General features: G+C 42.2%; 1 protein-coding gene across 1 annotated transcript in view; it reads left to right on the forward strand.

Annotated features, from left to right (window-relative positions):
* Positions 1-16,848, forward strand: part of LOC139746792 (fibrillin-1-like) — a 172,569-nt gene that overhangs the window by 48,876 nt on the left and 106,845 nt on the right. The window contains exon 2 of the mRNA XM_071658344.1: positions 13,976-14,058. Within this exon, the coding sequence (XP_071514445.1) occupies positions 13,976-14,058 (83 nt within the window). The remainder of the gene's footprint in view (positions 1-13,975; positions 14,059-16,848) is intronic.

The raw sequence follows: 16,848 nt of genomic DNA on the forward strand, positions 1-16,848 counted from the left end.
CCGAGGAGATGCCAAATGGAGCATAACACAAGCAACCGCTGTGGTTGATGACAGTCGGGGCTGACGTGTCTGCTTTACAGCTGACATATTAGTTCACAAGAGGCCATCATATTCTTCGCCTGTTTCTGCTGCACAAGTTTCAGCCTGCATAAGAAAAAAATATATAATGAAACTGGTTATATACATGAGCTGGCTTTACTGCTGGCTATAATTGGTCACAAGAGACATTCAGCATCGATACAGCATATTGGTGGTGGTGCGCCCCGAAGCGTGTAAGCACCAACTTTGGTCAGTGAGGTGGTCGAGTCTTTTGCCGGCGGACTCCAGCGCATGGGTGAGCCGCTGGCTGGCTGGCCGTCTGTGTTTGCTCACGTCCTCTGGGCCGCCAGACCCGCTGCCGACTCGCTTAAAGACAGATTTTAAGGTCCAGTATGACATGGAGGTCGAGGACGCAACGGGAGGCCATATACCTTGAACCATCCACCGTCCACGCCGACACATACTTAAGCACGACAGACTTGTCGAGGTGGAGGACACTCCAGTGTTTATGTATCAATAACATCTCTTGAACAACAGAAGCCGTCTCGTAGCGCCGGATGGTGAGGGCCACCCGGACTCACGGGGGCTCATGGGTTTCAGCTATCGACACACAAGCCGAGTGCATGGCTCAGGAACACCTTAATGACCGGCCACATGGTTAGCAAACACTGGCCGCGCCCCTCCCCGTGAATGCAGGGCGCAGGCCATGGCACACAAACAAAAGTGTGGGAGGGATCAGATGGGCCGGCCCGGGTGTCACTAGCACCCAAGGAACAATAGGCTGCGTCTTCAGACATAAAGTAACATGGACAAATGTTTGACACATACCAGCACAACAGGATGGTGAGGGGACGCTGCCCTCAAATCACAGAGGCACATGCACAGTCCTGAACAGGGTTACAGCAATATGTATCCCCGTGTTTCGTGATGTGTAACCCAATGTTACCGTGAGACGCAGTCCTGGCCACTTCCACATACCAGAACATGAAATGTATCGGACGATTAGATCCTTGGGCATTTTCTGTCCGTGGTACATCGTAGTCACTGGCTGGAGTGTGGCGTTCAGTATAAACATTAGTTTCTACTTATATTCCGTTGTCATGTAATTTCACCTAGATATCTTGATAAAGCGAGATGGTAGGTGTTGGAGATGACTACTGCCTCATATCTGTACTCTTTGAGGTATTATTAATATCAACTTTTAATTGAAAGGAAAATATTCAATCAAGTAAAGAAAGTACAATGCCTGATATCAAGCAATTAAGGCCTAACCTCGAAACCGATGTTTTCATGAGCACAAACAAGTACTTCATGTCTCGGACGGAGGGCAGTATATATGAACATGAAGATCATAACAGCTCTTATTCAGGGAAATACCATACAGCTGGACGAAGGTCTCTGGTGTAACCATGATATGCCCATGGTCCCCTCTATTCGTCTACTAACCGCCCTCCGACCGCCCACACACACACACACACCTGGTTCCTACCACACCATACTGACCACCCTGATAAATGTCTGGAGCCAACGTCATGAGAACATCAAGATATACCTAGCAAGGTCATACTGACGACCTCATAGTGAAGAATTTCTCTGCTTATGGTCAGGAATTTCTGCATTCAGTCTTGTGGTAATCCCGCCTTCATGCAAGCTGCGTGCTGTCTCCACAGTGCTGAGGAATCAGAAAGCCACCCTGCTGTCGCCTTAGTCAATGAGACGGGATGTTCCTAGCCTAGAAACATGTTTACGAACGTGGGACTCTGGCATTGTGGTGACGAAGGGCGCCGTCAGGACCTGCCATAACGTACCGCCTCTTAAGCCCACCTCTATACAATTAACCCGAGACAAAGGGCAATAAATTATGGGAGAGGAAGCAGGAGGTGGGGTAGACAACGCAAGAGAAGGAACAGGTGGGCAAGTGAGAGTGCATGAGATGGTAGAGAATGGGGATAAAAGACCATGAGAGAAGAGTTCATATTACGGCATAACACGCGAGAGAAAAGTGAATGCTAAAGCATAGCATGGTGGAGAAGAGAGCACGGTAAGGCATAGCAGAGAAGAGAAGAGTGCATGGGAAGGCATAGCATGGGAGAAGAGTGCATGGGAAAGAAGAGTGCTAAGGAAAGTATAACATGGGAGATAGGAACGTATGGTAAGGTAGAGCATGGGAGAGAAAAGTGCGTGGGAAGGGACAGGACAGGGGAGAATGAATAGAAGATGCATAAAGGGGGGGGGGAGGGTAAAGAGCGCACGAAACGCCATTGGAGCAAAGCAATGCGAGAAAGGCATACATGGAAACATTCGTGTGAGAGAGAATGATATAAGAAAAAAAGTGGAAAGGCTGGTGCATGAAAGGAAAACGGAGGAAAGAAAATGAATGAATGTGAAGAAAGTACAGTACAATAGATAGCAGGGCTACAGATTGCAGAAAGATGGGAATGTGAGAAGAGTGAAATTGAGTGTAGGAGTGAGTGGTGAGTGCAGGAGCGAGTGGTGAGTGGGAGTGAGTGGTGAGTGCAGGAGTAAGTGGGGGCGAGGGAGGCGAGACGGTTGGCGCCCACTGAGCTTCTTCCCGACGCCGAGTGGCTCCTCACTGGCCATCTGGGGGAGTAGTTGAGCGCTCCATAATGAACGGTAATCGTTTTACAGCTCAATACTGGCCTTGCAAACACTGCATTACCGATGTGTCAGGACCAAAAGCCTAGAAAATCGGTATAAACACTGTGTCATCAACGCGTTAGCACCTTAAGCCTAAACCATATAGTGGGTCTAAACACTGTAAATTATCGACGCGTCAGCTACCTGATATCTAGGCTATACAGTGGGTTAAGTGGAAATTTCGAATGCCATGAATCACACTCGAAAGGCACAATATTCATAAAGACACAGGAATGGGAAGAAATGAAATAGGTGCAAGCAGATAAAGTCACGTGAAACAGATACAAAGTCAGATAGGAAAGCTGTGGTATACTGAGTGCATGACGTGCAAGAGCAAGGAACTGATGGTATGGACATCCTTTCGCTGAGGATCAGGAAGGAACGCCGAAAGTTGATGTAGAATTCATGTGTGTAACCAGAGGGAAAGGTACAGTAGCAGCAGCAGTAGTCATACAAGCAACATTATCAGTAAAATCAATAACTTTCATTCAGGAGCTTCAGCAGGATTATTAACATCAATCCCCAACATCACCATCATCGTCAGTACCAGGGATTTTATCACTAACCACAGAAGCGCAGGCAGTAGCACGACCATAGGACTAGCACCATTAAAATCAGTAGCAGAAGTGGCGGTTGTGACTCTTGCTAAATGCCAGGTCAACAGCACACATCAGCCCTAACGCATTCAACGTGCCTTCATAGGCACGGTAACAGTAGCCTAAGCAAGGGCAGCGGTAGCACCTGAGTCAGTGTGCCACAAGAGAATGGTAAATGTAACACCAGCAACAACATTGTCAGAAACGGACTACTCAGCAGCAGCACAGGATCATCAGCAACAGCAGGAGCAGCAAGGATGGGTTCTTAGCCAAAGACGGAGGAAGAGGCGCGCCCTAATCCCCCCTCCCCCGCCACATACCGATGGATTTATGGGGTCACGCATTCGTCTTGCGCTGGTGCCTGCTCCCTCTGGCCCTACTTCTCTTTTCTCTCTTTCCCCCTCTCTTCAACTTTCTTATAATACTCTAAATATGTGCCACTTTCACTCCATCTCTCCCGCACACACACACAGACACACACCGTGTAGTGACATTTAAACGGGACAAATGTGTTGTTGTGTGAGCCGCCTTGTACATGGTACTGCTTTGTTTACGTCATTCCTGGGTGGTGTTGACAGCCGGCCATTATTTGATACTCTCATATACATACTTGCTTTGTTCTGTGTTCCTTTTAATTTCTTCAAGGTATTCTTCCTAAAGGCTACGCTTTCATATGATTATGTGAAAGACACCTTTTACATTTTGACTGTGATTTTTAAGGTTGCGTTTAAAAGTATCGGCAGATTTACTTTTTTTCTTTATTTTCCAAGTATCTCTTTGGTTCTTGTCATTTAATAGTACCTCCTGGCACTTGCCCCATTCGTCTTGATGGTGAGGGTGATGCCTTCAATGTTTCTGAGAGAGTTGTGGTAAGGAGCGTGGACAGGCGAGCGTCATTATGATTTAAGGCATCCTGCAGGGAGAGCTTACTCAGCGGTCTACCAAGGGACGGCTCAGAACATCAGATGTCACTCTTACCATCACAGAGTCGTAGTACAAGCACTTTTGTACTGTTACACTCTTTGTGGGGAGGTTGTCACTCTTCAGGCTCTTCGTGACCCTGGAGATATCATTTAAAGTGATGTCATGTGCACAGTCCAGCAGGACGCAAGCTGTACTTGGAGAAAAGATATATGAAAATATTGAACTTAGATGCAGACGTAAGCGACAAGGACTATTATCAAATCATTCAGTGAATGGAAACTTGGCCTGACTCGACGCTTAATTTCAGTCACCATCATTTAACCCCATGCCACTGTTTTCACATGGCTAGCGAAGCTGCGGTTGATATTATGAAAGCACCACATGTCAAAGTCTGGTTATAATGTAATGGCAAGAAAACATCAAACATATGCATAAATGCTGTGTTAGTTGCCATACCAGTACATCGGAACGTGGTTTTTTTCCACTTGCATGGCAACACATGAAGAACTATAATAAACACATTTTAGCATTAATGCTTTCACTATCATAATGCAATTATATACCGGGATCAAATGAAAGGAGTGGTGGAAGTGAGAGAAGACCAAGCCTAAGTGCCTGCACCAACTGGGAGGATCGGGGTCAGGACACACGGCGCAAGGGTTCAACACGACACTTTTTATTGCTTCCACTTGGTCCCAGCTGGTGCCACGGCCCTCCATACAGGAAAAGTATAGCAAAGTTGCGCTGTGTGAAGGTTACAACGTAAATCAATTGTAATGGGTAAGGTCAGCATTTACTTTAGAGGGATCAAGGGGAAGATTCTTTATAAAAAAGAAAAAAAGTCTGTACGTAGGATATGGCAACAATTCAGTGAACGGCAGTTAACGGGCATTTTATGACGGACGGAAGAAGAGGAAGGTTTCTGGACGTTTCGACAGCAAGGCTGATGTGTTTGCAGTAGATAATGTCGCCGTTTTTAGGTTTTCTCTCGTAGGTAATTTGTCTGTTAATTACTAGCTTGGTTTAAAGTGCATTAAAATATATGCAAGTTGTTACTCAGACGAGTTTGTTCAGTGGAACATTTAAGTTCATAGAGGCTAAGAGAGCCAAGCCTCCTTGGTCACTGGCAGTATATGTAAGAAGTCAAGAATATTAAGTTATGATGTTATTTTCTTGTTTATGTTATAGTTGTAATATATTCGGGACAAATGTAGGAATGTTGCATAAAATGTAGTTTATTTGTTAGATTCGTCAGGTTGTCTTTTTGCATTAACAACGTACGTACTTAAAGAAAGCTGGAGTATAAAGAAAAAGAGACTCAAAACGTCTTCGTGTGAGGGGCCCGAACAAATACACTGAAAGTGGGATTGTCAGACATAATTACTCAAATTTTTTGCATTTCTTCTTGGAAGTGAAGTTTGAATGTGTCAAGTGGTCTGTAAGACTTTTTATTGCTTCACTTCCCCCATACGGAAGCAATTGAAACATTATCATATAACATTTAATTTTCAGTGGCACTTGGCAGACTTATTTAAGCAAGCGTGCACTTTCTTTCTTCGACAGACGACATTTTCATAGCTTCCATATGCCTTCTGCCAATGTAATCACGGAGCTGTGGTTTGTATTCACACAAATGTCGCATACAAGATTAAGGAACAGTAGATGTGCCACTAAGATTCTCTTTAGGAGAGAGTTTAGAAAATAGAATATCTAATTGGTTAGTTGTAGGTTCAACTTTCCATCATTACCAGTTATCTCCACTTAATGTAAGTCGTTTTTCGACAGCATTGTAGATATGTCAAAAGCTTGTGCACAGCTTGTGTGTATTACATCAACATATTGTTTCTTCTTCGGTGTTTCTTTAACTTCATTACAGTGACGGAGCGACTGAGAAAAGTACTATCTTGCCGCCCTGGTCGTCAGGTGCGGAATTCGTTTGCAATGTTTCTGCGAAAAAAAAGAGACTAAATTTCGGTATTCTTGTGATATCATTGTTCATCATTGTAATCTAATTCTTAGTATATCAAAAAGGAGAAATTAATTCACAGGAAAAAACTGGTGGAGAATATGCTAGACAGGAAAAAACTGGTGGAGAATATGCTAGACTACGATAAGACTCCGGAATCGACTGTCGGATCAGATCTATATAAAAGGACGTTAAAGAACATTCAAATCGATATTTTTGTATTACCACCTCTTACAACTCCCTTAGGAATGGTGTTCCTGTGTTTAATTTCTAATGATAATTATCCTTCTAAAATTCTCCCTATTGTAATTTCGTAGCCTCTCCTTGTCATTCTGTATTCCTCCTGCCTACCACTCCACTTTCACATCATCATTTCCCAGTTGTACTCCAGCTCTTCCATTCCCCCGCTGTAGCAATGACCTCAACTCTTCCTCCGTACCTTGTCCCGTCTGTACAATTTATGGTCCTCCGGGCTACCCACCCATTCACCATACAGTTATAAATGCCACGAAAAGATTATTTCAGTCAACGAGAATCCCGAGACGGCTAATTATCGTATTGCGTACTTTCATAATACTCTTAACATCGTACAGAAATATATATGATGGTTCTCTTTATATTAAAAGGTGTTATTTGAAATCTCTATCAGGGAAACAATCTTTATTTCATGTCGAGATAAATTTCAATCGTCACAGTCATATATATATATATATATATATATATATATATATATATATATATATATATATATATTATATATATCACCCCTCTATTGTCTCAATAGGTCCTAGCCCCTTTTAGGCTATTCAGTCCAACAAGCTCCTCGATGTCACTTTGGACGATATACTTGAAACACGTCAACACCATCATCAAATCTTCCCACAAGTTATTACATTCTTGTCGGCTATAGACACTTGCACCCCTTTGCCTGAAGTCAAAAGCATATATATAACTTTCACCCATCCAAAATTCACCTATGACTCTCCCGTTTGCTCTTCCTCCCTGTTCACTGTAAGACGGGGGGCAACTTGGAAAGGCCATGCATAATGGGCATTCAAAATCAGCCTTGGGTCCCTTTTACCCTGCATGTCAAGAGGCGCTCGACGCCCTTGTCCTCCAGACTCTTAACACTTGGACCTCATCCGACAGTTCGTGATAAAATCGCTCCACTGACCTCGTCACCATAACTTTCGGCCACCTGAGATCTCCCGTCCCCGAGCTGCATTTCCACGCCAAAACTGCAGTATAGCCAGTCGTACGAAGTCGTGCACGCCGCTTCAAGAACAGTACCATTCCAATCACCATGAACAACACAAATAATCACTATACTACTGTAAAAAAATTTCGAGCCATCTATTTGTGAAAGTTGGCCGTGGAATTAAGACCTAGTGCTGATGGTGCATCAACTGCTCTGATATATCATCTCTTTGTTGTGATTTGAAAAGAAAGTCTACCTAAACACATTTTAAAATCCCTATGTGCATGTATATGTGGCGCTAGCTAATTGACCATTACAAACTGAATGGCCTCGTTTTAATTGTCTGTCGGCCATGCAGAGGATAATGGATTTTCTTATTTGGTGGACATGCATAAGCTCATGGTAATCCCGTCATTTGCGATTATGATGTGGGACGTAACTTATGATATGGGACATACCTCATAACATGGGTCGCAGCTGAACGTTACAACTTTTTTAGGTCAGAGATAAAAAAAAAAAATGGTAATATTAGTGATGCGTACCACTGATAAAGTTCGAACTTACGGTAGCAGTCTTTACGACCAGTGCCGTACCATTTAATAAAGGATTAAGTGAGTTACGGTCAGGGATCCCCTTTCTCTGTCCTTCCCTCCATTATCCTCTCTCTCTCTCTCAAATAGAAGGGAAATACTGCTCAATATGATTCTTGGTGGCACATGTTTAAGAGTCCTACGTGCAGATTTGTTATGCCTTTGATTATTTATTGACGAACATGAATTGATGCGACCATTAGTTTTATTGATACGTGTTTGTATAATGAAAAAGACAACACCCACGACGAGATATGATCATGGAGCAGAGAGAAAGAGAGTTTTAGTATGTCTGAATTCAGCCATACAATTTTACATCATTAACACGCTGTATGGGTCTCTCTTGCTAGCTACACATCATGAACTGTATTACATCTGTCTTGCAAGCAGTTGTATGTTTGTGGTCATATGTTCAATCCTTGAGCATGATGACATAAGAGGCCACTTGAGACGACAAGATACTCTCATGGGTTTACTTGGCCAACGCAAGCTGCTCGTTACACTCATTGTCATACTGAAGGCATCTGGCCAACGGATTCGTATGTAAACGCTTCTAAGTATGTTCGAGTTCGAGAGATTTTAGGCAGAGTTTAGCGTAAACACGTTCATGTATGGATAAAAACTTGTAGATGTAAGCGTATCATTGTTTTAGTGCATGTAAATAGGCATACGTTTAAGCTGACGCTTAAATGCCACTTAGTGTATGTGACAAGTTCATGTGCTATCGAAGTACGAATAGGTATGCACTCGACGTCATGCAGGGTTTCCGAGGACGTGGAAACCCTGGTTAGTGGCGGGGGTCGGCTGGGGGTGATGACTTTGCCAGGCAGGACCCGCGCCCGTGGCTGGCTGGGTCCACGGGTGACGCCTGTCAGGACACGGCGGCACGAGCACTCGGAGTGGCTGGGAGAGATGACGGCCACTATAAGGGAAGGAAACTATGAGGGAAATGGAAAAGGGGTTTTAGGCGGAGATGCTAGAAGCGTCCCTGCGAAATGGAAGTTCAACGGAAAAGAATGTGTGGAGACTAAGAAGGGAGAAGTGCGCTGAATAGATAACGCGATTTGCAGGGGAAGCGAGGAAGATTATAAACTAAACTTGAGAAAGGTACCAAGAGAACTCCGGATCTTGACAGGTTGACAATAGAGTCGAAGAACGGAGTAATTCCACCGAGAATAAGAAACCGGATTGTGAGAGGCTGAACTAAGAAAGAGACAAGGAAATGAGACCATAGGAAAATATTCATGAGCGAAAGTGAGAGGACAGTGGAATGAAATTCGAAAGATGTAGGCAGAAAAATGGGAGAAAGAAGACGAGAGAGTAAGGCAGGAGAGAGGGAGGGATGAGGGAGAGGGAAGGTGTGTGGGTGGAAGCACAAAAACAGTGTGGTGGAGGAGACATGCAGAAGCATACAAGAGTCTCTCGCCGGGTCGCCATCACGACAGACATCTGCACACCCAGATAATAACTCTCTTGTCTCATCTTAATTTCTATTATTATTTATATTGTATTGTGTTATTTACCTCCTTTCTCTAATTTGCATCTTAGAGCTGCTCCAAAAAAGAATCACGTTTATGCTCCTTTGTCCATCCCCATTATTATTTTAGTTCAGTGAACATTACGCAAAGTAGATGTGGTGGTTTTGACAAGCGAAGGAAGCGTCACTTGCGTTGATGATAAGAGTCTATTATCATTCATTGGAGTGATACATACATACTATGTTCTCAAACATTAAGCACATAGTCATACAGTGACACGTTGGAGAACCCTTGCATTAAAACCCTCGTTAGTATGTAATTGTGGGTTAATTCATCTGATAAAATCTCACCACTTGAAGAAAACGTATAAATGTCTAGATCATATCTTAATTTCAGAAATGTATCATGTTAGTGGGGATAAAAAAAAAAAAGAAGTTAAAGCGAGGCTTGTGGCATCCAAGCAGCCGTGAAATTAGGGTGGTTGATGGTGCAGCCAGCTGAAGGGGCTGCTTGATTTTCCTCCCTGCTGAAGAGTGTGTCAGCTGTCGGAAAGAGTGACTGTCAACTGCGGAATAGTCATCAAGCCAAGATATGTACCATGTATGTTAAGCATACATATCATAAGAGTATTCACATACGGCAACTGGTGTAAAGTGACATTATATGAAAAAAAAATCAAGTTATAAGGCATATTTATATTTTATGTATTAGACCTTTTTTCAAGAAAGAGGATCATGGGAGATATCATTAATCTAAGTAAAATGTAAGGCAGTACCAGCAGTGCACTTCGCAGGCTTTCAAAATGTCACACGATGCTTTTTTTTTTTTTTTTTTTTTTTTTTATACTTTGTCGCTGTCTCCCGCGTTTGCGAGGTAGCGCAAGGAAACAGACGAAAGAAATGGCCCAACCCCCCCCCCCCCATACACATGTACATACACACGTCCACACACGCAAATATACATACCTACACAGCTTTCCATGGTTTACCCCAGACGCTTCACATGCCTTGATTCAATCCACTGACAGCACGTCAACCCCTGTATACCACATCGCTCCAATTCACTCTATTCCTTGCCCTCCTTTCACCCTCCTGCATGTTCAGGCCCCGATCACACAAAATCTTTTTCACTCCATCTTTCCACCTCCAATTTGGTCTCCCTCTTCTCCTCGTTCCCTCCACCTCCGACACATATATCCTCTTGGTCAATCTTTCCTCACTCATTCTCTCCATGTGCCCAAACCATTTCAAAACACCCTCTTCTGCTCTCTCAACCACGCTCTTTTTATTTCCACACATCTCTCTTACCCTTACGTTACTTACTCGATCAAACCACCTCACACCACACATTTTCCTCAAACATCTCATTTCCAGCACATCCATTCTCCTGCGCACATCTCTATCCATAGCCCACGCCTCGCAACCATACAACATTGTTGGTACCACTATTCCTTCAAACATACCCATTTTTGCTTTCCGAGATAATGTTCTCGACTTCCACACATTTTTCAAGGCTCCCAAAATTTTCGCCCCCTCCCCCACCCTATGATCCACTTCCGCTTCCATGGTTCCATCCGCTGACAGATCCACTCCCAGATATCTAAAACACTTCACTTCCTCCAGTTTTTCTCCATTCAAACTCACCTCCCAATTGACTTGACCCTCACCCCTACTGTACCTAATAACCTTGCTCTTATTCACATTTACTCTTAACTTTCTTCTTCCACACACTTTACCAAACTCAGTCACCAGCTTCTGCAGTTTCTCACATGAATCAGCCACCAGCGCTGTATCATCAGCGAACAACAACTGACTCACTTCCCAAGCTCTCTCATCCCCAACAGACTTCATACTTGCCCCTCTTTCCAGGACTCTTGCATTTACCTCCCTAACAACCCCATCCATAAACAAATTAAACAACCATGGAGACATCACACACCCCTGCCGCAAACCTACATTCACTGAGAACCAATCACTTTCCTCTCTTCCTACACGATGCATTTACCAAAATTTAGTTTTCGGTAAATTCTGTCAAGGTCATTGTTAATTTCCTCAGAACTGATATGGTACCATCTCATGGTTATTCGAATTTGTCTCAGAAAACCTTTACCAAAAATATTTTTCCTTCCAGGTACCAGGCGATTGCATCTGAAAAACATTTTCATACTGACTCGAAATCTGAAACTGTACCTTAGCCTTAGGATTTGCTTCAGGAAATTATCATCCCTTGAACTTATTTTACGTACTGTGACATACCGTTGTATGTCATTGTGCGATCAGTCTGAACTGCTGGTAATCGTTTTCTTGCCTGCAATAGATAAGAACGACCAGTTTTTCTCTACACCTTAAAAAAAATTACCGGTCTGCCTTTTCGGCATCGTGAAATGATGGGCTACGCCCCGCATATTTCGTGTCGATGTCAGCATCACTGGGTATGAATATGTAATGATGCGTTCTTCATTCTGAAGATAAAATCAAACATGGCCGAAAAGTTCGGGTGGTTGGCCCGTTAGGTTTATTTTTTTTTCATCCTGGATAAAAAAAAAAATAGAAAAAGAATGAAGAAATGAATCACAGCTCTTTAGATGTTTGTAGACCTGACTCAGAGGTAGAAAGGCTGAGACGAAAGAATGAAAAAGGAAGAGAATGTCACAACTGCGGTGAGGAGATAAGAAAACATCATATCGGTCAGTCCTTGTGTGGCCGGTCTCCGCACAGAAACAATGGGAAGCAGAAGCCAGGGGCAATCCGTGGGCGGCTTTGGCGACAGACAAGCAGAGCTCAAGACATAATAATATTTGTGGAACAGGGAGAGAGCAGCAACATTATGGTGGACAAAACAGGATGGTTAAAGAGAGGTGCACCTTGCAAATTAACGAAACGGAAGACCTCTAATCCCACTCTGGTAAAGTGGAGGAAGAGCCACACCAGGAATGCTCGCATTACTCCATGCTGGAACAAACAAGCAAAGAACTTGTAGATATTATATAATCATCCACAAGAAAAACAGTTATGTCATATACAAGACCTACAGCAGTCAGGAAAGGAGTTTCACGATAAAGTAGAGGAAGTGATTACGCCCAATATGTAATGTCATCAAAGGGTTGAGTTGTAGTGTTTGGAAATCGAACTCTGATAGACGAGTGACATTTTGGGAGATATAGGTTAAAATTGCGTATTAGCACAACTGATTATAAGAACCAAGTTAGTGCTTCCCCTTTCCGAGATGCTGTACATGCCTGAGTCAAGAACCACGTGCCAGAGAGAGAATGAATACTAGAATGAGGTGAGGGGAAGGAAAAATCGAAGTATGAAGATTAGAATTATCAGCGTATACCTTATTTCATGTTACGTTGAATAGGATGAATTGAATTATATTGGCAGTGACTTTTTTCTTAATACCTGAAGCTTATTTTAATGTTGTCACCTATTCGTCTTCAAAAGCTGACTTCCTTTGAATAAGATAAATCTATCACAGCTGATGAGCCAACAGGCACTGCCGTTTCCAAAAATGAAAGCCCCCTGCCGCTGATCTGTATCTTACCCGAAAGTCATCAGTAACGCAAAGAGGGTCGTGTGTTAAAGGAAATGAGTTAGAAACCGAGAAACGCTGGGCTGGTTTAAAATATCAGTGATACAGCGAGAACTTTATGAACATGATTATGCCCAAAGGAAGAAACTCAAGAAAGAATCAGCTGGAAAAGGCAATCATTCAGAAGAAATATCCTTGTGTTAGCCCATGCTCCAGGTGTCGCATTGACATCTTATACCAGTCGCTTTCCTATACTGAAATACAATTATTCTGTTTTACGTAGGACAGATGGAAAAGATTTGGGAAAAAACATCAACAGCAGGCGAATGAAGTAGCCGTGTAAGGAGATGTGGACACACCTCGGCCCACGAGAGACATCATCTCTTGCGTCTTATTTGCATACCGTCAAAGAGTCCATTAACGGATGAAAGCTCCCACATGCCAACCCACCCCAGCTGCAATTAGTGCCCTTTGCCCTTCGAAAGCACGCCTCTTGAACCTCTTGACTCTACTGATATACTACCAGTCTATTAATAAACTGTGTTCATTCTTATTATACTCAAGACCATGTCCACGTGTACGGGAGCAAAAATGAACCGGTCTGAAGTCCTTGTCGCGAGTGTTGTTATAGTGCGACCACAACAATGACTGCAGTTTCCGCCTCGCTGTAATTATAGTCGCGAGAGATTAATAAATGAATATCACAAAATTTTCTCTTAAGACACAGAGTGTATATAAGCATGGGAAACAGTCTTGACTTTAAGGACCCCGCTTATTTTTTCTTTATCAAAAGTTACTTTTTTTCCTACAAACATCACAGATTAGGTGATACTAGAATTGTTTTCGCTGAACATAAGTACTTATTCATTTTCTAGTCACATAATAGTCAGATACTCGCCATCTTAATTTATGGAAATTTTCTTTTTAGATTTTACAAACATACCTGTTAAAGTATACATGTAATACTTTTGTAATGGTCTCTTCCTGTATTTCAGACCCAACGTTTGTGGCTCCCGTCACAAAAGCTTCTGCTGCCCTGGCTGGAAACAGAAATCTGGCAACAACCTCTGTATTATCCGTGAGTATCTTCACTGCATCTGTATTGTTCCTTGTGCCCCTACAGTATCCGTGAATACCTCCACTGTATATCATGTATTTCGTACTCCTGCATAATTCGTAAGTACCTGTACTGCATCTCTGTACTCTTACATTATCCGTGCTTCCACTTTATCTACTTTATCCTCTCACCTCATCCAATATCGCAGATTACATGAGACCTCTATTTGTGGATAACCTAGTGTCATGCTTATTATTCGTGGGAACTGTATTTACCAGAGATATCACTGTATCTTCATTATACGTAATATTAATGTACAACTAATGGAAAATGTGCACAATGCAGATACAGCAGAAAGATTTATAATGACTGCATTATTCATGCTGTTGTAGTGGTTTATTCTTTTACTTTATAACCCTAGTAATTCTGTATCGTCCGTAGTACAGTGGAATTACATGTACAGTTCGTTTGTATGACGCATTGTCTGTATCATACGCAGTAAATTTTTCTGAGTATCTTTAGTTGAAGCGACAAAGTGCCGTATGCCAGTAAGAAAGTTATTCATATCATTACATAAGCATGGATGTAACTTATGTGAAAGCAACATACGGTATAAGATATACAACTACATGTGGTGTGGTTCACAAACGAAAGCTCATCATTCGTATTTCTTCATAACTGATGAAGCATTATATACTAGCAGCCTCATGTCAGATTGACAGACATCAGCTGTTCTGCTGAGTGTTGACGATAACCGACACCATGCAGAGAGCTACCCACGCAGGACCAGTTGAATGTCAGCCTGGTAACGAGCCAAGACAGGCAACACCAAACCGAATAAAGCTAGATTCGGGTCTGTTGTTTTGGTTGATAATCTTCATGTATAGTCAGGCAGAGTATTTTTCAAAGACCTGACCCCAAACGCTGAACCGTATAAATAAGTAGGGTGAAGACTAAGAGTAAATTTAAACGTGCTATGATGTGGCACCGTGGGAAATCTCTCTTGTCCAAAGTAATAGGCTACAACACAAATGATATATTTCTGTACAATGTAGTGTGACATTCCGTTAATTCTATTGTATTATGTGGCACAACACACTATGTTCATTGCTTGTTTCATAAAATTTATAATACATTAGTATGATGCCATATCATGGTTTTAACTTTTCGCTTAGAATTACTCTGTTGAAACTACTAGTTCCTTGGTTTCTGTTACAAGCCAATATATGTACTCTCATTAAGCATCCAGGAAACTAGGAGTTCTACTTTGAATTGCAAGCAGTGGTTCTTATTAAAAGGTTAAAGTTAGGATACGCTGACAGTTTATTACTCAGTGGTATACACGGTATACTATCTATCCAAGTAATTCATGAGCGCTACTTCACTTTATATAAATTAAACGCACTTGCTTTCCTCTCCAAGCGCAACCATCACTTGTCTGTCAGCATTAGTTTTGGCACACTCAGCTATGTTTGTAGGATTTAGTGGCTGTCAATGAGGAAGGGTAATTAAACTTGAATCAGAACCATATATCACTCATACAAAAAGTTATTGACAGCAGTTATTTAATGTGATATTTCTTTCATTTCCACCCTTTGCATTCATGATAGTCCACTTGCCATTAGCGTTTTATTTGTTTATATAGTTTACCTTCATTCCTTCGATTTTTCGCCCTCGAGTTTCTTGTGACATGTGATAATAATCTACTTTGAAACTACAGCAAGGCATAGAAATGTATTATTATAACGGAAAAATAATGTCTAATCACATGAATAACCTAACGTAATACCATCAGATAAGAGAGGCAGTCACTAGATCTTTTGAGAAATGGATCATAAATTTCTAGACAGTTACCTTAAGGGAAGGGGCGTATGTACATTGAAATTTCAAAGGCGCTCATCCTATCACTGCTGATCGATACGAGAAGAAACGTAATCTTTGGCTTGGGTTTGATCAAAATTTTTGGGACTTTGGAAAAAATACAGCACTTGCTTCTTAAAATCTTGGTTTAGACTCTTGGCTGTTCTTCCTACACCTCGCTGTGTAGCATCCGTCACGCCAGCTGCTCCATCCTGTCCTAGATTATCATTTTCAATCCCATAATTTTCTCCATTGTTGTGCGTGCTGTATTGTCGCGGGCAAGCAGTGTAGTTCTTTAGGAGTGAAAAGAGACGTGATGTGGAGCGTGCAAGTAGCTTTCCCGTCACCCAATGAATCTAGGAAAATCACATTAGTAACTACCGTATAAATGATTTGATATCATCATGCCACTCTTAGTTAACAAGTAATTTGATATGAATAGATGCAAAGTTCGACAGATGACGTTGGCAACGCCTCCCAACTTGTAGTTTTGCACAATAACGTATAATTTTATCGTGCAGTGCCTGGTTAAATAGCAAAATTGTAGCTGTCTCTAAGGCACATGCGTTGCCTGCTCCCTACAGTTACAGGGATTGGGAAAGCTAACCTTTAATAACAGCATAGTACATCCACATCACATAATATATCCAGTTTACGATTAGCAAAAAAAGAAAAAAATGTATTTAAGACAGCCTCAAATAATGGAGAGGGTTAACCCAAAATCCGTCCCCGTTTCCTCATATCGTTTTCAAACGCTGCTGTATCACATTTAATTTTTTTTTTGCATGATTCGGAGTCTGCTTGTTGATACAAATGCTAAGTCCCCCCCCCCCCCCCGAGAGAGAGAGAGAGAGAGAGAGAGAGAGAGAGAGAGAGAGAGAGAGAATTATTCTACCATTAGGTGGGCACCGACCTACGTTAGGAGAAAAGGGCAACACTAAACATTTAGAC

Source organism: Panulirus ornatus, chromosome 66 (genome assembly GCF_036320965.1).
Source record: "Panulirus ornatus isolate Po-2019 chromosome 66, ASM3632096v1, whole genome shotgun sequence".
Lineage (NCBI taxonomy): Eukaryota > Metazoa > Arthropoda > Malacostraca > Decapoda > Palinuridae > Panulirus > Panulirus ornatus.